The 24316-nt window shown below is 41.8% G+C and overlaps 1 protein-coding gene across 3 annotated transcripts in view; it reads left to right on the top strand.

The window, feature by feature from the left end:
* The window catches only part of pear1 (platelet endothelial aggregation receptor 1), a 79806-nt gene extending 55491 nt beyond the window's left edge, over nt 1-24315 (top strand). Inside the window, exons 6-20 of one of the 3 annotated variants that reach the window (XM_075466307.1) lie at nt 1444-1690; nt 4344-4446; nt 5566-5702; nt 5805-6017; nt 8137-8311; nt 8424-8544; nt 9846-10009; nt 11512-11614; nt 14078-14230; nt 14407-14625; nt 15776-15885; nt 15966-16092; nt 16614-16676; nt 17702-17893; nt 21704-24315. In XM_075466307.1, the coding sequence (XP_075322422.1) occupies nt 1444-1690; nt 4344-4446; nt 5566-5702; nt 5805-6017; nt 8137-8311; nt 8424-8544; nt 9846-10009; nt 11512-11614; nt 14078-14230; nt 14407-14625; nt 15776-15885; nt 15966-16092; nt 16614-16676; nt 17702-17893; nt 21704-21843 (2267 nt within the window). In that variant the 3' untranslated portion in view covers nt 21844-24315. Of the gene's footprint in view, nt 1-1443; nt 1691-4343; nt 4447-5565; nt 5703-5804; nt 6018-8136; nt 8312-8423; nt 8545-9845; nt 10010-11511; nt 11615-14077; nt 14231-14406; nt 14626-15775; nt 15886-15965; nt 16093-16613; nt 16677-16908; nt 17151-17698; nt 17894-21703 lie in introns of those variants that run through there. The other 2 variants (XM_075466306.1, XM_075466308.1) reach the window with 2 other exon arrangements.
* The last annotated feature ends 1 nt before the right edge of the window (nt 24316 follows it).

Raw genomic sequence — 24316 nt, 5'->3', positions numbered from 1 at the left:
AGCCTTTACCCACAATGCATTTCGCTCCTGCCCGAGCCGAAATCAGCCGGCCTGAAGCTGATTTCTCTTAAGCTCTAAACTCTGTAAACTTTAGCAACATTTGAAACATTTTCAGGTGAGAAAGTAGTCGTTTAGATCCCCAACGTGTTGAAAACCTGACAAAATACCGGCTGTTTACAATTTTGTTCCCACGAATTCGGCGCTACTAAAGCTAGCCGCAGTGAGCAACGCACTTCCGGTTATTTTCACAAAATAAAATACCCGTTGCCTTTTATCATAGGGAAAGCCATTAAGATACAATTGGTGCTTTTGTTTTGAAAACAGGAAGTGAACCTACACTCGTTGTAGCTAGCTTGAAACTGCCGTTTTGACAGGAAATGACGATCGGCGACGTCACGTTACATTGCATCTTGGGTAGTTTGAGTATGAGTAGTAACCTCATGATGCATACCCAACATTTCGGAGAATCTAGTATGCATCTGGGAACTTCTCGCTTACTCAAACTCGCATACTAACTCAAAAAGTTAGTATGAGGCCCCGTTTACACGATAGGAAGACGCAGATATTTTCCTGCGGTTTGGCCTCTCATTTACACCAAAACCCCGTTTTTATCACAGAAACCGATTATTATTTCTAAAACCTCCGGCCAAAGTGGAGATTTCTGATAACGCCGGTTATGTGTTGCCATGTCAACTGGGAGAAACGGCGTTTTAGGTTCTTAAACGTCACATTATGCGCCAGAAAATGCTTAACGTCATGCATGCGCCTTATGTTTACAGTTTGTTTGGCTACTGATCAGGATTATCATGGATGATGTTAAAGTTCTACTAATTTTTAGAGTTACTGCGTCCGACCATAGAAGGTCAGACTACTGTTATGCGGTCGCCAGTCAGTGTTGAGAAAAAAGTTGCCCTCACCCTGTACTATTTGGCTGATGAGGGTAGACTTCGTAAAACGGCAAACGCATTCTGTCTGTCTAGATCGGCTGTTTCAATAATAATCAGAAAGGTTTGTAGAGCGATTACTGTCCACTTGGGTCCGAAATATATAACACTGCCGAAAACCGAAGTGGCCAATAGGTTTGGCATAGTTATGATGGCGCTTGACAGCGTATTTATGCGGGTTGATGTAAATGACAAGTTTTTTGAAAACGATGTTGTGTGCACGATGTTATTATTGAAAACGGAGGGGGGGAAATATTCGTTTCTCTAAATACCCGGCCATGTGTAAATGTGGCCTGAGTAGTGGGAGTAGTATGCGGTTTCGAACACAGCCTTAGAGAAGCAGAAACATTTCTGGAATAAAACTGGTAAAAGTTCCTGGATTTAAAAAGTTAGATGTGTAATGTCATTGCAGTTTTTATGTATTTAATCTCTTGTTTTTAGCTATAAGACCAAGCTAAGAGCAAAAAAACCATCCATCCTCTTTCCTGTTACCTTCCAGCCTGCGATGACAAACACTGGGGTTCAGACTGCCACCAGCAGTGCAAGTGTGAGAATGGAGCCCTGTGCGACCCGGCGAAGGGGGTCTGTCAGTGTCCCCCAGGCTTCATCGGACGCTTCTGCGAGGACTCCTGCCCGGCGGGAACCTTTGGGAAGGGCTGCCTGCAGAGGTGCAAGTGTGGGACCGGAGGCTCCTGCGATAAAGCGACGGGAGAATGTGCGTGTCGGAGCGGCTTCACCGGGACTTTGTGAGTGAATAAGATGAAACGGGCTCCATGTATGTGGGATTTAAAACAATTTAAAGTGACAAAAGCTGATTTACTGAGTAAATCTTACGTATAGGGCTGGGCAACGATTATGACTTTTAATCTAATTAATCACACGATTTCCCTGATTAATCACGATTAATCTAATTTGTACGCAAAATCCAAAAATTAATTCAAAAGTAGTGTATAGCTTTTAGCATTTAGCTTTATTTTAAATGTGCTGCCATATGAATGAAAGTGCCATAACATTTGTTGTGCAAACACACTTTTAACATCAGCATCTTTCTGTAGTTTTTATGTAGAAGCCTCGCTCCACTGTCTGTTTCCTTGAATGACTTGCTGCTATCAGTTGTGTGTTTTGCCTTTAAGTGATATTTTAGACTGGAACTACTACGCTGAGAAGACAATTCAACTTGGCAGCGTTTACAGATGACTTTGGTTCTGTCGACTCCGCCGTCTGGAAGAACTTTAAAATGAAAATGGCCGAGTAAAAGTTCCGTACCCTTCTCCATGTTTGGTGGATCCGCCGATTACTTTCTTTTCCTGTTCCACAGCAGACAGCAGCAGACTTTTACAAAATAAAAGCCTGTGAGCAACAGACTTTTACAAAATAAAAGCCTGTGAGCATCAGACTTTTACAAAATAAAAGCCTGTGAGCAACAGACTTTTACAAAATAAAAGCCTGTGAGCATCAGACTTTTACAATAATAAAATAAATAATAAAACCTGCGCTAATGCACAATAAAATATTTGTCGGCGTTGAATAATTAACGAGTTAACTTGCCCAGCCCTACTTATGCATAATGTTTATAATGCTCACCATCAGGTTGGCATAGCAACATGATTACATTTGCATGGGAGGCTGATGGGACACACAGTGAAGTGTTTTGGGCGATCATTAACCAAACTTTAACCCGATGATGGCGCTGTAAGAAAACTCAAAGAATCCTCAAAGTGTTTAACCTCAAGACATCTTAAACATCTGAACAAATTAGGTGTGGAAGCATCCAGGAGGAGTCCGCGGTCGATGTTCCTGCCGTGTTCAGCTTGGCTGAGGTGATAAAGATGCTGCAGGGTTACACGTTTCAGAATGAGCTGCCGAGGTTCAGAAACACAACTGTTTGCCTATTTGTGATGGAAAGTTTTTCAGATCTTTCTCCGGTCCAGTGATGAGGTCAGAGTTTTAACATTTCAAATTTCTCCAGAGCGTCTTTTATCTGCAGTTTGTTGAGCCTTTTCGGACTGAATTTGTGGATGTTTTTTCAGGTGCAGGCTTAAAGAAAACAGCTTGGGGTTAAAGGCTTTAAGCGGTGGATCCACAGACCAACATTTGCCATTTTTAGACTCACTTTGGAGCTAAAAATTGACACAAACTGCTTCCCTTTTTGGCATGAGACATTTTTAGAGTGCTTTGGGTTGTTAATTATTCCTTTTGGGAGATACTTGGTTAATCTGAACTTGCTCAGGAGGTGCGTTAGACAGCTGTTGTTTGTTTCCACAAATGGGTTAGAAGATGGAAAAGAGACCCTTACGCTCTGCACTGTACTCCATGAGTCATCTGTTACACCCTGTGTTTTAGATGCCCCCGAGGATGAGTGAGCAATGAAAACTCTTCCCCACTACGCATTAGTGGAAACTCTCACTCTGCCAATGTGAAAGCTATGGAAGTTTTTCTGTGCCATCAGAGTTTGAATACGAATTTCTGTTATTGAATTTTTACAGCATCAAAATCAGACTTTGAATTTCAAAAACCAACAGTGTAAAAAAAAAAAAATCAACTTCTAAAAACAAAAATCAGTGTAAAAAAAAGTCAACATATATAAAAAATTGAGTGGAAAAAATTCAACTTAAAAAATTCAGTGGAAAAAGAACCAGACTCAACATCCGGATAAACAGGGAGAAGCAATTGATCCCTGTCTCAATTCATCCAACGGCAGCCAACCAACATTTATTGATCTATTGATTTCCATTGAACTTTTTTCCACTGAATTTTTTTCCATTGAATTTTTAGATGTTTAATTTTTTTTACACTGATTTTTTTTTTTTTTTACACTGTTGGTTTTTCAAATTCAAAGTCTGATTTTGATGCTGTAAAAATTCAATATTAGAAATTCGTATTCAAACCCTGATGGCACAGAAAAACTTCCATATAAAGCTCAGCACTCAGAATAAAAAGTCCACATTCGCAGCCTCTGTGTTACCTCCAAGGTCCGATCGGAACCGTAATATCTCTGAAATGAATGCACCATAGGGAGTTCAAGCTGATTGGTAGGAGGTGTGTTCCAGATGTTTACCCAGATCGCTGTTGTAAACATCTTGTTTCAATCAAGGAACAGCTGTTTCCATCCACTTCCTTTTAGATGATATGATATTAGTTTGGATTGTCAGTTGTTGTCTTAAGGATAGTTTTCAGTTTTCAGAGTACACACACACATGTGTGAAAGCGGTGACATCAGTACCTCAACATCTGCGTGTGATTTATTGACCTTGTGAAAGCACTTTTTGTACACTTTCACTGCAAAACAGGAGATTTACCGAAGCCTTCAGGAATGTCCCAGGACACACGGAGCATTTGTGACTAAAAGTGCTCCAGTTGCATGAAGTAACCGTTCCGCCACGTCCTCTCTGTCTCCAGATGTGAGAAGCCATGCAAAGGGAAATGCAAGGCAAGGTGCCCGTGCCAGAATGGGGGCATCTGCAGGGGCAAAGGAATCTGCACCTGCCCACCTGGATGGACGGTATGTTTTCAAGTTTAAGCTTTTCTGTTGTCCATAAAGGCTAAAAGATTTTTAAATTACGGGCCAGCTGGCTGCTGATTCAAGGCAAACTGGAGTAATATGCAAAGGTTTTGACTTTTTATATTTATCCTCCAGGGATCCAAACTTTACTGTGATCTTTTGTTGTGGTATTGAGCAACAGTTCTCCAGGCTTTTTGAAGGTCTTTCAACGTTTTTTCTTTGGACATTTTCTACTTTTTCACTTATTTTCAGGCCTGTGTTCATACCTGACTATTTTCAGAGGAATGTGTTCCCATTTCTTTAGCTGCATGTGAGAAAAACAGCAAAGATAACACAGTGTGACAGACAGAAAACAGGATTTCTGCAGCAACAAGGTGATTCCCAAAGAGCTGTTAGCTAAAAACTTGGCATATCTCAGCATGGTGTGCAGTGTGTCCTTAAAACATTTGAGGAAACTGGACAAGTGGAGGACAGAAGAAGAAGTGTCAGGCCTAAAGAACTATCTACAGCAGATGAACAGGATCTGAAAGTGATGTCCTTAAGAAAGAGGAAAACATCCAGCAAAGACCTGACACAGGAGCTGAGAGATGCATCTGGACCTTCAGCTGATCCATCTGCTGTTGGCCCAAGCCTCATCAGAAATGGGCTCCATGGAAGGGTGGCTGTCAGGAAGCCGTTCTTAAGGAAGGGAAACAGGGAGAAAAGGCTGAGCTGTGCCAAAGGACACAAGAAGTGGGCTGAAAATCAGTGGCAGCAGGTCTGATGGAGGGATGAATCCTCCCCAGAGCCCGGAGCTCAACATTACTGAAGCAGTGTGGGATCATGTTGGCAGAGAACGCAACAAAAGGCAGCCCACATCCAAAGAAGAGCTTTGGGATGTCCTTCAAGAAGCCTGGAGAACTATTCCTGAAGACAGCCGTATATGCTATATTCTCATGTTTCTCTGCACATTTTTCATTCTTTTCCTGGATATTTATAAAGAAATGAGGGTCGTACCGTATCTGAAGACATCTCTGGAAGCTTAGAAGAAGACTCAAACACAGATTCCTGCTTATGAAAGAGCGAATTCTTTTCTGAGTAACGACTGTGATGGCCTTATTTTTCCGTGTTGCTCCACAGGGTGCAGTCTGCACAGAACGATGTCCAGAGGGACGGTTCGGGTCAAACTGCGCTGAGGACTGCGTTTGCCACAACAGTGGCACATGCGACCCTGAAACCGGACAGTGCACGTGTGAGAAAGGCTTCACTGGGAACAGGTGTGAAAGTAAAACTCAATCTTTGCTTTGTGAAAACATAAAGCGTGTGCACGAGGTTCTCCGGAGCCAGGAGGCACTAAAGTTTGATGTTCCCCCTCTCAGGTGCAATGAGGAGTGTGCTGCGGGGACCTACGGTCAGGACTGTAAGGGCGTGTGCGACTGTGCTAACGGCGCGCGCTGCTACAACATTCACGGAGGCTGCCTGTGCGAGCCGGGCTTCAGCGGGCCGCAGTGCAGGAACAGGATGTGTGCGCCCGGGAACTACGGCATGCACTGCGAGCACACGTGTCTCTGTCAGGACAAACACACCCTCAGGTGAGTGCACTCCCAGAAAATAAAGTACAGAATTGTACCTTTAGGGGTACGATGGCTTGTCCCTGGGGCAGTACCCTCAGAAGGTATAGTTTTGTACCCTTATACTGAAGTAGCCTAACACAGACTGTCTATTGTTCCCCAGCATGTAGAAAAAAAGGTACATATATGTACTTTTTACCACTTGAGTACATATATGTACCTTTTGGACCCTCAAAAAAGTACATATAGGTACCTTTAGATCAAATAATTAACCCTAGGGGGTACATTAGTATAGATTGTACCTCAGGGGACATAAAAGGACTCGTACTATAGCCCTATTTCTGAGAGTGGGGGGCTTTTAGCCACTTTATTTAGCCTCAGAAAAAAGACGTTTTCAGTGTTGGATTAAGCTTTTCGTACCTTTCTTTAGAACTTATCTGAATTGCAGAATGTAAGCGCTGCTTGAATTGACTGAATACTAAGGAAAGGAGCATTTATGCTTCATTTATTGTCTCCTTTGACATAGGAAACATTAGTCCATCCTTATTCTGTCCCACAGATCCTATAAAAAACGTCTTACGATAAATATGAGCAGCCTGCATGGACAACATAATTTAATTTGTGGCTTTTTCATCACTTGTTTGAATTACAAACCTTGTTAATAAAGTAATATGTTATTTCTTATTATACTGATATGAAACATGTGATCTAGCCTCAGTGAAACAATGTGTAAACATGGATTGTCCTGCAGGTTTTAGGTGTTTCCCTGCTTCAACACGACTGATTCAGATGGAATGGATCTCTTCTAAAGATTGTTAAGTTCTGCAGCAGCCTGCTAATGATGTATTGATCTGAATCAGGTGTGCTGAAGCAGGGAAACACCTAAATCCTGCAGGAAAACATCTAAAACCTGCAGGGAAACATCTAAAACCTGTAGGGAAACACCTAAAACCTGCAGGGAAACATCTAAAACCTGCTGGGAAACACCTAAAACCTGCAGGGAAACATCTAAAACCTGCAGGGAAACATCTAAAACCTGCAGGGAAACATCTAAAACCTGCAGGGAAACATCTAAAACCTGCAGGGAAACATCTAAAACCTGCAGGGAAACATCTAAAACCTGTAGGGAAACATCTAAAACCTGCAGGGAAACATCTAAAACCTGTAGGGAAACACCTAAAACCTGCAGGGAAACATCTAAAACCTGCAGGACAGCGGCCCCTCAAGGACAGCGGCCCCTCCAGGACCGGATGTGGGCATCCCTGGATTAGACAAAGTGCTCGCGTAATGTGCTTTTTTGTGGAATATCCTTTGAAAGTTTGCAGTTTCAGTACCTGCAGACTTGAACATTTCCCCATCATCTCTCATCTCTTTTATCTCAGGTGCATAAGAAAAGACTGTAGGGAGTTTTTTCTGTTATTCTAAGGCCAGATCCTTTGCAGGTTTCCCTGATTCTCAGTGAAAAACCTCTCTGTAGCAGGTCAAGCTGACTCCTGTCACCACTGGAGTAATTGGTGCATCTATCTTTTGTTTCTTTTGCTGCCTGAAAACACCCTTTTAGAGGCTGGTCTAACTATAGTGTGGGTTTCAAGCCTTCAAGCTTGTGGTCATAAAGACTAAGTTGGCCTTCCAGGTAAATGGAAAAGAATGAAGCCCTGCTGGTTTCTGGGCCCTGACATCACATCCCAGCCACTGTGCGTCTCCACTCTGGAAATGAACGCTTAGACCGTACAGATTGCACGCTTCCAAGATTATCATCTGTGTGCAAACATCCAGATATATCAGTGAGATGTTTGCACAAAGACTAAAGATTTAAAAAAACAGAGCCAGTTCACCTCGCTGCTGTCGGCGAACACACCAGCCGACTTTGGGACGGTTTCTTTTTCTTTCTCATGTTGGAAAGTTGACCTAAATGAGGCCTAATAACGAAAACAGCGGCGTTAGTGGATATATGTGTTAAATAGTAAACATTTCAGTGGGTTTCAGATGAGTTCTGCCTGTCAGGATAATGACAGCGTCGATAAAAAGGAAGAGAAACATTGATTTTCTTTGGAGTTTTTGGGGGGGTTTTAAACTTTTTTTTTGATAGAAACAGGTTTTCTCTTCCCCGTTCATATCTCTGCCTGTTTGTGCCGTGCAGCTGCCACCCCATGAAAGGAGAGTGCACGTGCCAGCCCGGGTGGGCGGGACTGTACTGTAACGAGACCTGCGCTCACGGTTTCTATGGCGACGGCTGCCTGGAGCCATGTCTTTGTGTGAATGGAGGCGAGTGCGACAGCGTCACAGGACGGTGCGGCTGCGCCCCCGGGTTCACTGTGAGTGACGCACTTCGGCCCGATTTTCAGCTCGTTTTTGTGGTGTTTGTGACATTCTTCACAGCTGTTTTTCACAGCTGTTTTTCACATCTGCACATCTGCACATCTGCAGGGGGTTCACTGCGAGGGTCCCTGCAAGAGTGGCACCTATGGCAAAAACTGCTCCCTGGAGTGTTCCTGCGAAAACTTCATCGACTGTTCGCCCGTGGATGGGACGTGCTTCTGCAAAGAGGGTAAACATTATTAATTATTTATTTTTTTATATATGTTTATTCAATTTTCAAAAGACAAAACAGAAATACACACGACAAAAACAAACAGACAAAAGATGCAACAATGAGCCTGTAAATGAACTAATACTGGCTCTTTAGCTCCAGTGTGTGATATTTAGGAGTGTTTTTTTTATTGTTTTCATAGCTTTGAATGAGCCGTTTTTAGTTGCCCATGTAAGTCCAGCAGCCACGAACACGGGGGGTACAAAGAGAGGAAGCTGGGTCGGGTTTTCTGCTACATCTCACTGAATCCCGTCTCCTTTAAAGTCCTCCAAAGAGAAATACTCATCACAGTTATCTGAAGGCTGCGGTTGGATCGAATCTTTTTGCTTTTTTTAAATTAATTTTTATTAAATATGTTTATTAAATTTTCAAAAGACAAAACAGAAATACACACATTTGGCTCAGATTCAAATTCATATTTAAATTTATACAGGCGAGCGCTTCAGGAGTCATCCCATATAAATAAGATGAGCAAGCAAGATAAACCAAGTGTACACTGCCATGCATGATACATTCACACGATCAAAGAAAGGTGCACAGAAACAAAAACACATCAGTTAAATGGTAGGGTGGCATTCTCAGCTATGATACAATGAGATATTCAAACCAATATATGACAAAGGGTTGCCATGTTTTACAGAAAGCATCATCTTTGCTGTAATTTACACGTCAGATAGTCCAAAGCAACATATTCCAGTATCACCCTGTGCCACTGAGCCTTAGATGGGGCTTTATCCATTATCCAATTAAAAAGAATACACTTTCTAGCACAGAAAGCAAGTGTTTGGTGAAGTTTTCTCTTAAATTTGTCAGAAATTAACAAAGTAGCAGAAATGAGGGGTCATTATTTCTATTAGTAAGACAGAATCTTATTCATTTCTTGCTCAATGAACCACCAAAACTGCTGTACTTTTCCACAGTGCCACAAACAATGTGTAAGACCACCGGTTTCTGTTTTCCACTTGAGTTGGGGTTGAAATTATGACTCTGAGAGGGAGATATGTGGGCCCTATGCAGGAGCTTTAGTTGCATACACTCAACGTTTTGGCGTTCTTCCACACAATCGTTCCAGCCTTCATCTGTTATCTTAACACTGAGTTCTTTTTCCCAGAAGCTTTTCAGGAAATAAGTGTTGGTGGTATACCCCTTAAGGATCTTATAGAATAAGCTAATAGACGAGGGTAAACATTTTTAACAGCGATGGAATCAAACAATGCAAAGAAAAAACAAAGAGTGGCTTACAGTACTCGTGTCCGCAGGCTGGCGAGGGCCGGATTGCTCCGCCCCCTGCTCTGAGGGAACCTGGGGCCCGGGATGCAACGCCACCTGCCGCTGCACCAACGGGGCAAAATGTCACCCCGCAGATGGATCCTGCATGTGTGCCGCCGGCTGGCAGGGGGCGCTCTGTGAGCAGCTGTGCCCTGTGAGTGCTTCAAACTATGACTTTTACAGCTTCTCACGTTTGTTTTGATTTTGTTCAGTTACAAATGAGGTAATCCAAAAAAAAAATGTCTTTATATGACCTCAGAAAAAAGGATTTTACATCTAAATCTGCTACAGGTGACATAAAACTGAGAGAGGACAAAACAGTTGGGTGGTTCTGTTGGCTGCAATTGGCTATTTTTGCCACTAGATGTCACTACATCCTATGTACAGGATACCAGATGATTTGACTATAAATACAGCAGTTGAATGTTTGGATTTGGATTTATTTAGATGGTTAATTTAACCTCCAGCTGAACTTATTCTTCATGCATATAAATATAAAGTTTAAGTTTTTTTTTTTAACCAATTAAGGACGATTCTTTGAATTTTATTTGAGAAAATGTTCTGATCAGAAATGCAAATGCTGGAGCGTTGTCTTATTTTGGCAAAATACTTGAAGTTTAGCTTCAGCTTTTTAAGCAGTTGCTGAATATGAGGCGTTAATAAAAAAATGTCTTTATATGACCTCAGAAAAAGGATTTTATATCTAAATCTGCTACAGGTGGCATAAAACTGAGAGAGGACGAAACAGTTGGGGGGTTCTGTTGACTGCAATTGCCTATTTTTGCCACTAGATGTCACTACATCCTATGTACAGGATACCAGATGATTTGACTATAAATACAGGAGTTTTATGTTTGGATTTAGATTTATTTAGATGGTTAAACTAACCTCCAGCTGCACTTATTCTTCATGCATATGAATGTAAAGTATAAGGGTTTAGAGGTTTAGAGTCAGTAGAAAATCAAATATTCATATGTATCAATTCAATCATTACTCTCAAAGATATATATATATATATATATATATATATAACACATTTATATTGTATGTAAGGAAATAAATGAGCTTCTTTCTTTAATAAATCAAATAAAATTTATTTGTAGCACATTTGATGTACAAAACAGTTCAAAGTTCTTCACATGAAATAAAAGCATTGCAGCAGGGAGTGGAAGAAGCATTAAAAATACATAAAAGAATATAAAGAGAAACAAATAAAAATCATTTAAATTAATTTAAAAACAAGCAACAGTCCAGATAAATTCAAAGATATTTCATGCATAGACACATGAGAAAAGAAATGGTTTTTAACCTGGATATAAAAATGTCTATAAAAACACATTTATATTGTATGTAAGGAAATAAATGAACTTCCATCTTTAATAAGACTAATGCTCGGATCATGAAGCTGCAACAGGACACATTAGCTGTGATTGGACAGTCAGTGTCCAGCTCGTTATGCCTCAGAACACTTTCTGTATGCTTTAATCTGCGTTTTGGACTCGCACCCCTCCTGTTTTTCTAATGCCAACCTGCCAGGCTGTCCTCACAGCAACACAATGCAAGTGTAGTATTTTGTCTGACTGTGACTGAGCTGGCTGAGCGCTGAAGAGATTCCCCTGACGATTCTTTGCCCGTTGGCTCTCGTTGACTGTACAGATGGGCACGTTTGGGCCCGGCTGCCTGAAGAGGTGTGACTGTGCTCATGCTAGCGGCTGCCAGGCGACCGCCGGGGAGTGCCACTGTCTGCCAGGCTGGAGGGGTAAGTGATGACGTCCTGCCGCTGCCGCTGCCAGCTTGGCGCCGGTATCACAGATAAGGTCCAAAAGGACTGAGCGAGCCACAGGTTTTAAAGCAGCCTGACTCCGTTTTTATTGTCACTGTGTTTTTTGTCTGACTTAAGGGACAGATAGTCTTTTATCACCAGTCATCTGTTTTTTACATGTTTTTTTATACTACCAAAGCATTGGTTTGGTGGTCATCACTAATGTCTAAAGCATGGAAGATATCAACAGATATTTAAAAATAGGATTTATCTTCTTTTTTTAACCAATTAAGGACGATTCTTTCAATTTAATTTGAGAAAATGTAAATGTATTTTATTTATACAGCCCTTTACAAACAATCAAAGTACCAAAGTGCTTTACAGCAGGTAATAAATAAAGAGAAGAAGAAGTAAAAACAAATAAAAACAATAAAAGAACAGTGAAAGCAATAAAATACAACAAAATAAAATAAGATAAAAGTGTCATCATACTACTGGGTATTAAAAGCAATCCTAAATAAGTAGGTTTTTAGCCTAGATGAAAATGAATTACAAAACCGTTGAATTAAACCAAATGATGTTATGATGTTAACTTATGCCAAAATCCCTCCATTAAACCAAATGAATTACAAAATAAAATGTTCTGATCGGAAATGCAAATGCTGGAGCGTTGTCTCATTTTAGCAAAAGACTTGAAGTTTAGCTTCAGTTTTTTAATCAGCTGCTGAATGCAATACAGATAAAGAGAGTTTTCTCTCATGATTAATAGAACTGCTAGTTGTACATGTTTCTGCTGAGGAGTGTATCTGTTTCTGCGAGCATTAAACTCTATCAGATGAGTGATTACGACACTAACTCGTGACATATTAAGCAATATTTGATGATAAATGCTTCTTATGTGTCTGTTCCCTCGTGACTTTCGTTATTTATTTAGTTATTTATTAAAACGTTAGCTTTCCTATGCTTTCATTCAGAGCAGTGGTCCCCAAACGTTTTCTAAAGAGGGCCAGAGGCCGGAGATTTTCCATGTAAATGACAGTAAATATGCCTGCTGTGTACAGCAGATCCATCTTAGCTGAATTTTAAGCCCATTCAATGTAGGTTATTATTCATGTTAGGCTGCTATCATGTTAAAATGATACAGCTTAGTCTTAAATGGAAATAGCTGAAATCACAAAATAAGAATAATAACATTAATAATGTTAGATAAAAGCCTGTTTAAGCATTTTTAAAACTCATATTTTATTTAACATTTGTGAAGAACAATTAAGAACATTTTAATGCCGTATTAAACCACTTCTTTCAGATTGTTAATCAATAAATCAATAGGCCTACATATTGCAAAATTTATTTTGCAAATAATGAGTCTGATTTACTATTACTCAGCTTATTTAACAATGTAATGTATGTTTTAATAAAATCTTTATTTTGACTAGGTGAGGGGCCTATTATTGACACACAATACTGAGGTTAGAGCAGTGTGAACGTTATGTTATGATAACTACATAGGATTGTAAATACAGTGGCCGTAAGAGGACAAAAATGCGTTTATGTTATTGCATTTGCTGCATTCGATAAATAGACCAGAGTCCGTCTCTGAAAAAGGCTGCGCAACAGCGCCAAAACCTGCCAGTGGCCGACAAAGGAACGACACGTTAGGAGTCGCCATTGAGAATGAACAGGGAGAAATAATATAATAATATAATTAAATTAAATAAATATATGAATACAATAAATATAAAATAAACAAAATAAATTAATAAAATAAATAAATACAATTAATTAATTAATTAAATAAATAATAAAAATGTTGAAGTCCGGTGCGGGAGGAATGGAATATATTACGGACATTGGGGGGGCCAAAAAAAATGACGTGGCGAGCCGGATGGTGAGCAGAGAGGTGTTCCTGCAGCAGGAGAACGTTCTCGCTCTTATGAGGCAGCATTTGGGTTTTTTGTCCTGAGAGTGGCTGGATGAGTTTCTTGTTGCTTTTTTAAAATAAATAACTAAATCTCAGAGAGCGTCTGAAATGTAGCTAAATTCGGTGGCAAAATCCCAAAGTTGGCAAGATTTTATGCAGCAGCGTCATCAGTTGTGAAAAATGGGTGAGAAAATGGGTGTGTGAGTGTGTGAAAAGTGTGAATTACATGATTCTCACTCTCGATACATGAGACTCCAGAGCCTTAATGATGGAACAAAGCTGGAATCTGGGGATGCTTTATGCTTTTTCATGCATTCAAGAACACTAAATTACCCAAACAGTTGACGTTTGGGTCCAAACCAGCAATATTTTGAATGGAATTCCATATAAAGAGGCCATTTGTATCAATAATTAACCACCTTTAGATACTGTTTATTTCTACTTTTGATAATTTAACACATTCCGTTAACTTTAACAGAAGTGAAATGATAAAAACAGTACTTAAATTAGTTAAAAGTTGAATTACTGCTTTATTTCAGGTCCACGCTGCAGTGAGCCGTGTCCAGAGGGCCTGTGGGGGCCCCACTGTAACCACACCTGCTCCAAGCGCTGCCCCAACAGCGACACATGCTTGAGGGAAACTGGGGAGTGTGTGTGTCGTCCGGGTTACTGGGGAGTCAACTGTCAGAACAGTAAGTGTTGATGTTGGCCAACTGACCTAAAAAACAATCCAAACCAGATGTGTCCTGGATTCAGTGTGCAGTCCGGTGCGTTTGCAGCTCTTGAGGGGAGTTTGTGCACCAAGCAGACCCTGATATCTGCGGCTTCTTCAGCCTCAGCCTCTCCTCTCACGACCTTGTCTTGTCAGACTCGTCCGAACAGACGGGGAGCGTCATGGTTCCTCTTCCCCCCGGTGAGAGGGAGTCGTGGGGGGCCATCGGCGGCATCGTGGTGCTGGTCCTCCTGGTGGTCCTCCTGCTGGCCCTGCTGCTGCTCTACCGCCGCCGGCAGAAGGACAAACAGAACAACACCCCGACCGTCTCCTTCTCCACCAGCCGCACCGTCAACTCTGAATACGCCGTTCCGGGTACGGTGCGGGACACACTTCCTCAGCACTAATAATAATAATAACATATTTTATTTATAAAGCACTTTACATCAACTTAATGACCTCAGAGTGCTATATTTTAAAACTTGCATTTAAAAAATAAACAAAGACAAATAAACAAACAGAAAAATAATTTTAAGATTTTTCAGTTAAACTAAAGGCTTTTCTAAAAAGGTGAGTTTTCAGGCCTTTTTTAAAAGAATCCACAGTCTGTGGTGCCCTTAGCTGGTCAGGGCACTGTGTGGGGATCATGCATTTTGGTTTTGACAGACCCAACATCCCAACCCTACCGGGTGTTTTAGATCAATTCGGCATCGTTTTCTGTCCCTTAATTTCTCAAAAGGGACATTTTTGTCCCCTTTTAAAACGACCTAAAAACATAATATATTAATGTTTTTTCCACTTTTTTTTCATAAATCTTTTATGCCACTTCAGTTCTGATCACAACTACCAAGTTTTCAATTATTTTCCAAAAAGTAACCGTTTAGATGCCAATTTGAACTTTTTAGCCCAAATTTTAAGCCTTTCGGTGCCAATATTTTCAAAATATGGAATGCAAATGATTGAGTGGGGATAATTATGGTCTGGGGGGGGTTCCTGCTGGTGCCCAGAGTCAGGACTAAACAAGGTGAGGCTGCGTTTCAGTTTGATGCTCCTAACATCTGGAACAGTCTTCCAGAAGATGTGAGACAGGCCTCAACTCTGACAATGTGCATATGACACCTGAAAGTATTTTATCTGCACGCTTCACTTTTAAATTTATTAATTCTTTATTATTTTTAGTGATTTTATTGCCTTCTTGTGATTTTATGTAGCTGTAAAGCACTTTGAATTATCTTGTGTATGAATTGTGCTCTATAAATACATTGCCTTGCCTTGGGATATGTCAATGATTAGCAACAACATTGATTTTTAGAGATTTTTAATTTTTTTGCTCAATTACTCAATAATTCCACTTTGCCTTCTATATATTGAAAATACAGCAATTTTTGTGTTGTTTGTTTTTTTTTACAGAGATTGGCGTTTACATCATATAAACCAGTATTTAAAGGGTTAAATTTTTGAAAATAATTGAAAACTTGGTAGAGTTGTGCTTTGATGGCAGCTGACGTTTGTTTGGTTCCCGCAGATGTTCCGCACAGTTACCATCACTACTACTCCAACCCCAGCTACCACACGCTGAGCCAGAACCGCCCGCCGCTGCCGCACCTCCCCAACAACCACGACCGCATCATCAAGGTTGGAGTCGCACCGTTTCACCGATCCGACCCAGAAATGTGCCCGGCTGCTGGTGTTTTACGTCTGATTCTGTCTCACAGAACACCAACAACCAGCTGTTCTGCAGCGTGAAAAACGCAGCCAGGGAGAGGCGGGGCTTGTTCGGGGTGGAGACCAACGCCACCCTGCCGGCGGACTGGAAACACCACGAGCCCCGAAAAGACTCAGGTCCGTGCAGACGACTCTCTGCTTTACACGTCACACATGCAGGAAGCATTTTGAGCTGTCAAATGAAACAAGTGGATCAACATTTACGGGCTAATAAAAGCAAGGAAGGTGGTTTCCAGACCTCCCGACCACAGAAACATTCAAATAAGAACTCATTCTGAGCGCCAGGATCGATGTCCAGAAGAAAACACTCACATGTGTAGTCAGACCGATGAAAACGATCAGTTTGGGATCATCAGATACTTGTATTAACACTCTAAATGACCTGCAGTCATCTGCAGCTGACCTGTTCCAGGTTGAATGCCATTCAGAGCTCTTTTCTCCGCTTTTTGTTCTGAAATGCACGTTTGAAATGAGCCTATAAACACTTAAGGACTTCATAAAAGCCGAATGGTGCATTTGGCAGCGGCTATCACTCACCTGGTATTGATTTTGCATGTTTCCAAAAGCGGCTTATCTGCTTCTGATTAGCTTAAGTGAAAATTAAGGCGGAATTTTTGTCTTTTTTTTACGGTTTACAGGAGCTTTTGGCATCGACAGGAGCTACAGCTACAGCGCCAGCCTTGGAAAATATTACAACAAAGGTAGTTTATCACCTTATTTTCACCACTTTCTCTTCACTTTTACTGCCTGTTGCAGTAAGAGCGCCGAGTTCCTGAATATTAGAGGCAAAAAAAGAGAAATTTCTCATATATTTCTTATAGGGCTGGGCGAGTTAACTCGTTATTATCACGTAAACGCATTAATTATTTAACGCCGACAAATATTTTATCACGCATTAATGCATGTTTTATTTTTTTATTTTCTCAAAAAAAGATCTTTTTTGAGGGCTTTTGTGCCTTTAATGGAAGTTCAGAGAGACAGGAAGCAGGGGGCAGAGAGAGGGGGAACGACACGCAGCAGAGGGCCATCTGATGCAGGACTTGAACTGGGGCCAGCTGACTATAGCCTCTTCTACATGCCACAAACCACCCATTTTATCAATTATTTTATTGTTGTAAAAGTCTGTTGCCGTCTGCTGTGGAACAGGAAAAGAACGTAATCGGCGGATCTACCAAACATGGAGAAGGGTACGGAACTTTTACTCGGCCATTTTCATGTTAAAGTTCTTCCAGACGGCGGAGTCGACAGAACCAAAGTCATCTGTAAACTCTGCCAAGTTGAATTGTCTTCTCAGCGTAGTAGTTCCAGTCTAAAATATCACTTAAAGGCAAAACACACAACTGATAGCAGCAAGTCATTCAAGGAAACAGACAGTGGAGCGAGGCTTCTACATAAAAACTACAGAAAGATGCTGATGTTAAAAGTGTGTTTGCACAACAAATGTTATGGCACTTTCATTCATATGGCAGCACATTTAAAATAAAACTAAATGCTAAAAGCTATGCACTACTTTTGGATTCATTCTTGTATTTTGCGTACAAATGCGATTAATCGCGATTAATCAGGGAAATCATGCGATTAATTAGATTAAACATTTTAATCGTTGCCCAGCCCTAATTTCTTATGTTATTCTTTTACCCAAAGCAATTTCTACAGAGTATACCCAAACCATCATGTGCTTCAGATGTGAGCTAACTTGTGTTTTTGGCATCCTGCGTGTCAGCAGAGCTGAAGGACTCCGTGGCGGCGAGCAGCAGCTCTCTGAACAGCGAGAATCCTTACGCCACCATCAAAGACCTTCCCGGGCTGCCGTTCTGCCCCCCAGAGAGCAGCTACATGGAGATGAAGTCGGCCGTGCCCAGAGATCGGGCGTACACCGAGATCAGCCCGCCCTTCAACACGGCCACCTTACGCAGAGGTGAGTTTAACATTTAATCGTATTGCTGATATTAAGCAGTGGTTGGCCCAAAACTTTCTTCATTTAAATTATGATGAAACTGAATTCATTGTGTTTGGGGACACTGTGACGGCTGGCTTTGGCACATATGCTGTGTTCGAAACCGCATACTACATACTACATACTACATACTCATCGATCAGACAGTATGCAGAGCGTTTACCCACAATGCATTTCGCTCCTGCCCGAGCCGAAATCAGCCGACCTGAAGCTGATTTCTCTTAAGCTCTAAACTCTGTAAACTTTAGCAACATTTGAAACATTTTCAGGTGAGAAAGTAGTCGTTTAGATCCCCAACGTGTTGAAAACCTGACAAAATACCGGCTGTTTACCATTTTGTTCCCACGAATTCGGCGCTACTAAAGCTAGCCGCAGTGAGCAACGCACTTCCGGTTATTTTCACAAAATAAAATACCCGTTGCCTTTTATCATAGGGAAAGCCATTACCATACAATTGGTGCTTTTGTTTTGAAAACAGGAAGTGAACCTACCCTCGTTGTAGCTAGCTTGAAACTGCCGTTTTGACAAGAAATGACGATCGGCGCCGTCACGTTACGTTGCATCTTGGGTAGTTTGAGTATGAGTAGTAACCTCATGATGCATAGCCAACATTTCAGAGAATCTAGTATGCATCCGGGAAAAAAGTTAGTACGAGTAGTAGGAGTAGTATGCGGTTTCGAACACAGCCCTTGTCTTTAAAGCTTAGTTCAACCGTCAGAAATCTGGGAGTGACCTTTGACCTTTGATCTGAGGTCGGACAAACAGATTAACAATGTCGTCAGGACTAGTTTTTTCCAGCTGCGTCTGCTGGCCAAAGTTAAAATGTTTTTAAGTGGTCATGACCTTGAGAAAGCCATCCATGCCCTAATAAGTTCAAGGTCAGACTGTTTTAATGCCCTTTATGTGGGCGTCTCCCAGTCTTCTCTCAGCCGCCTTCAGCTGGTGCAGAACGCTGCTGCCCGTCTTTAACCAACACCAACAGACGTGTGCACATCACTCCTGTTCTTAACTCCCTCCATCGGCTTCCTGTCCTTTATAGAACTGATTTTAAACTTTTAATGTGTGTTTTTAAAGCTCTTAGCGGCCTCGCCCCATCGTATTTATCTGAGCTTTTAACAGTCCTGGTAGAGCTCTGAGGTCAGCAGATCAGTTTCTGCTGGAAGTGCCCAGGTCAGAATACAAACCCTGGGGTGAGCGAGCCTTTTCCCAAAGCTGCCCCCAGGCTCTGGAATAAGCCCCCCGTCCAGCTGCGTCTTATTTCTGACCTGGGCCTCTTCACATCTGGGCTAAAAACCTGCTTATTTAGGATGGCTTTAATACCCAGTAGCATGATGACACTTTTATCTTATTTTATCTTATTTATTTTGTTGTATTTTATTGCTTTCATTGTTCTTTTATTGTTTTTACTTGTTTTTACTTCTTCTTCTCTTTATTTATTACCTGCTGTAAAGCACTTTGGTACACCGTAAGGATTGTCTGTAAAGGGCTGCAGAAATAAAGTACATTTACAATTGTTCTGACAAAAGGCTCATTCTGTAGACTTTTGGCATGTTACTCAGTGAGAGTTGGAAGAAAATCCACTTTTAGATCAAGAGATGATGTCAGGAAAAGTTTTTTTTCTGGAAAATAGGCAATCAAGTGCAGACAAACGATCAGCAGGGTCGCTATATGTCAGCAAAGCCTGAGACAACAGAGCTAAAGACTGGTCCAAAACATCCAGGGCCCAGATGGAGCTCCACGTAAAGGTCGGGCTGCGCACCAACAAACAGACGTAATCCTCCTGGTGGAGGTAATAAAACCTATTTCAGCGTCTCAATCGGTCAAACCCGGGGAGGATGCACTTCCTGAAGTCAGAGCCCGATGAAGCAGAATCTGTTTTTATGGAAGAGACGGTCAGAGAGGAAGAGGAAGAGTAGGAGGAAGGAAACCCAGGGTGGCCTAATGTGTTCTTTTATTAGACCTGGCTTTTATTGCGTTGACACCAGTAACACATCAGCAGTTTAGTTTAGTCACACTCGTAGATAATAAGGGGAAACTAGAGTAGATGAATGGGATATTTAGATGTGAAAAGTAGTTTTTGATATATCCTGGAACAGGGGAAAATATGCGAGTTGAACTGCAAGGAAACAGCACCTCCCTCCTTCAGGAACTGGTATTGAAACGGGGGTTGTTAACAGTCAGTAAGACCTTTTAAGAAACGTAATTCAGTAATTCAGTACATAATTACAAGTTTGGGCAGACAGTTGGAAAGTAGTGCTCGACAGTAAAATGCAAACCTTTGTACTTAAGAGCAGGATATCACTCAAGTACAATAAAACAGAGACTTTAAAGGGATAGTTCGCCTCTTTTGACATGAAGCTGTATGACATCCCATATTAGCAACATCATTTATGAACATTTTCTTACCCCCTGCTGCGTCCTGTGAGCCGAGTTCCAGCCTCGTTTTGGTGTTGATGAAGGTAGTCCGGCTAGTTGGCTGGGGTTTAAAAAATAAAGCTTCTTGCTTCTCAGAACAATATTCGTTCAACAGAGTAATACATTTGCATCACAAAATCGTTCTCCAGGAAAAAGTCAGACCTCACAATGTCTTGGCCCTATTTTCTCTCCCTTCGTATCACTTGCCTGCTGCCGCCTGCCGACAGCCGCGCCTGTTACGCCAAGCGATTGTGAGGTCTGACTTTTTCCTGGAGAACGATTTTGTGATGCAAATGTATTACTCTGTTGAACGCATATTGTTTTGAGAAGCAAGAAGCTTTATTTTTTAAACCCCAGCCAACTAGCCGGACTACCTTCATCAACACCAAAACGAGGCTGGAACTCTGCTCACAGGACGCAGCAGGGGGTAAGAAGATGTTCATAAATGATGTTGCTGATATGGGATGTCATACAGCTTCATGTCAAAAGAGGCGAACTATCCCTTTAAAAGATGTAAAAATAATCGGTGGGTGCCCCTTTCCGACAGAGGACAAAGTTGTAGCGGCCAACACGTCCATCAAAGGGCTACATGATTCCCGAGAGGAAAGGGACACCTTACCCTTGCAAAATGGAGGGTCAGGGCCGATGGGAGGCTCTTGAATTGGGCCAAAGGCTGGTTGAGTCTGAGTGAAGATGGAACTGCATCCATACTTGCAGCAGCTGTTTGCCACCTGCAAAGTCTAACCAGCTCAGAGTGCCGATACGGACATATTACGGGACACATTTGGCAAGGAATGCAAACAAATTCCACGTGTAGTTCCAGGTCAAACATCAGAGAATCAGAGAATATAAAGCCAGCAGAGCTCTTAGATCCAAGGACTCAGGTCAGCTGGTCCAGTCCAGAGTCCAGACTAAACATGGAGAAGCAGCATTTAGCTGTTATGCTGCAAACAAGTGGAACAAACTGTCAGTGGAGATTAAACTTTCACCAAATGGAGACATTTTTAAATCCAGGTTAAAGACATTTCTGTTCTCATGAGTCTATGCATGAAATCTCCACGATATCTTTGAACTTATCTGGACTGTTGCTTGTTTTTAAATTCATTTAAATGATTTTATTTGTTTCTCTTTATATTCTTTAATGCATTTTTAATGCTTCTTACACTCCCTGCTGCAATGCTTTTATTTTATGTGAAGCACTTTGAATTGTTTTGTACATGAAATGTGCTACAAATAAATTTGATTTGAAACATATTAAAAAGCCAAATGGATGAGTTGGGGACTGAAGGTCTGACTTTTTCAGATAGAGATCACCTCTCATTCCTGCTTTTTTTCTGTCCCACTCTTTATCCCCAGAGCGTCAGAGCTCCCTCGGCCACGCTCCTCACGAAGACCCCCAGAGCCACTACGACCTCCCCGTGAACAGCCACATCCCGGGACACTACGACCTGCCTCCGGTCCGCCGCCCGCCTTCCCCCAGGAGAACGCTGCAGTGACGGAGCGGCAGAGCAACTTCCCCCTCCTGCCCACTCTGAGGATGATGAAGAGCAGACTTTTTTTTTGCTCCTCGGCTGTAAACAGAGGCGTCTGCCCCACCGAAGGTACCCCTGCTTTCAACACAACGCTGCCCCCTTGTGGGCTTTACGTGGTACTCGCCTCACCGTGATAGACTTGGCATCCAGATTGAAGAGCCGGCTGGTGAGGAAGGCTGGTGTGTGGAGACGCCGGCGGGGTTTCAGCTGCTTTAAACCCCCCAACGGGAAAAGAACCCACCCGAGCCCCTCGCGGCTAAAAGCAACAACTTGGGAATGTTTGTGTGCTTAAGAATTTAACATGTTGTACAAACACTTTGCTTTCTGCTGCTCAAGCGTTTCTTTTTTTTGCTTTTTGAGATGATATTCCTCTTTGTAAACAGGCAGCTTCGGATGGGCTCACTTCTTCTTCTCTTTTTTTTATCGTCTCCTGATGCTTTTTCCATTTTATTACGTTTTATTCTCACAGGCCAAAAAGAAACAAAAAGAAATCATTTACAATCATTTGTGCTTTTTTTTTTGCTGCTGTCACATGAAACCTTTGTAAATATAGAGATGAATATATTACTGCCTCACATGAATGTATATGTAAAGCCTATTTTAAGATGAACTTGCTGATTTGCTGATATAAAGACGGTAAAAGGTCAGAGGAGGGAAAACATGATCTGGTGTGAATAAACCACCAGCAAACTGGGACCACAGGCAATCAAAGCAGCAACTTCAGTGCAGCTTCCGACTTTGTGGCATTTAAAAGGTCCATTTTGATCCATACTTCAAGGGTACTCCAACACTGAGTCTCACAACTCAAGCCAAGGAGGTAAAAATGAAGAAGAGTCGAGGTAACAAACACAACGAGACGTTTCATCCGTCCACCCCTTTGTGTTATGATCTGTAAAAATGAGCATTATAGTGTCACATGTTTACTTTTAATTCGATTTATGATGAGCCGACGTGTTAAACGCCCCCCTTTAAACGTCACAGATGCTCAGTCCCTCCCACCAGAGGTGCGAGGTGACGGGCAAACCAGACATCCTCGCTTCAGAGATGTCATTTCAAACCGATGCAGGACACGGCTGCATCATCAGACTGTTCTTATGTTGCACATGGCTGGATTAAACGTGCACGTTTAATTAAATTCACTTTACTGGGCGGGATGAACATGCAGAACCCAGAGAAGGGCTGTGTTCTAAACCGCATACTTCTCCTACTACTCCTACTAACTTTTTGAGTTAGTATGCGAGTTTGAGTAAGCGAGAAGTTCCCGGATGCATACTATATTCTCTGAAATGTTGGGTATGCATCATGAGGTTACTACTCATACTCAAACTACCCAAGATGCAACGTAACGTGACGTCGCCGATCGTCATTTCCTGTCAAAACGGCAGTTTCAAGCTAGCTACAACGAGGGTAGGTTCACTTCCTGTTTTCAAAACAAAAGCACCAATTGTATCGTAATGGCTTTCCCTATGATAAAAGGCAACGGGTATTTTATTTTGAGAAAATAACAGGAAGTGCGTTGCTCACTGCGGCTAGCTTTAGTAGCGCCGAATTCGTGGGAACAAAATTGTAAATAGCCGGTATTTTGTCAGGTTTTCAACACGTTGGGGATCTAAACGACTACTTTCTCACCTGAAAATGTTTCAAATGTTGCTAAAGTTTACAGAGTTTAGAGCTTAAGAGAAATCAGCTTCAGGCCGGCTGATTTCGGCTCGGGCAGGAGCGAAATGCATTGTGGGTAAACGCTCTGCATACTGTCTGATTGAGGAGTATGCAGTATGGAAGTATGCGGTTTCGAACACAGCCAGACTTTCCACTGGTGCATCCTCCCTCTCAGCGCCTCGTTGGGTGCATTTTAGTAACAGAGACATCTTTTAACATATTTGGTTTTGATTCTGAGAACATTAGGACTTTCAGTGTTAAGTGTAAATGTTACCCATGATGCAACAGCCCCAGACAACAGCTCCCTCTGCAGGTACTGAGCTCTTATGCCACGTCCCAACATGCAAACCCCTCAGTTTCTAAGACGCCTCCCTCCACTCTACCTCAGGACAAATGATTTTTGTTTTCCCCCCCAAAATAGGAGACGAGGGTAATTATGCAGCGATGCTTTATAAACCAGCTTCAATTTCAGTGTTTTACATAAAAGGTTATTAACTGGCAGAGTTCTCTCTGCCAAGAAGGGACAAAGCAAACACCAAACTGTGGTCTGGGAGAAGCTGGTGGCAGTTTGTGCAGGTACAGGTCACCACTTACCAAAAAGCCAAAGTTCTGCCAGTTAGACAACAGAAACCAGAGAATGTACCTTGTGCTGTAAATGCTATCACTTTAAAGGTGTTTCTTTGCATATAAACCATGTATTTTTTAATGTAACTGTGGGTGTATTTTTGTGTGCATCGTGTCAATAAAGTGTCCTGGAAAAGGAAACAATGACCACAAT

The sequence above is a fragment of the Odontesthes bonariensis genome, chromosome 5, assembly GCF_027942865.1.
Source record: "Odontesthes bonariensis isolate fOdoBon6 chromosome 5, fOdoBon6.hap1, whole genome shotgun sequence".
Classification (NCBI taxonomy): domain Eukaryota; kingdom Metazoa; phylum Chordata; class Actinopteri; order Atheriniformes; family Atherinopsidae; genus Odontesthes; species Odontesthes bonariensis.
The sequence above is the reverse complement of the archived record's forward strand: the minus strand, read 5'-3'. Positions and strand labels throughout refer to the sequence as shown.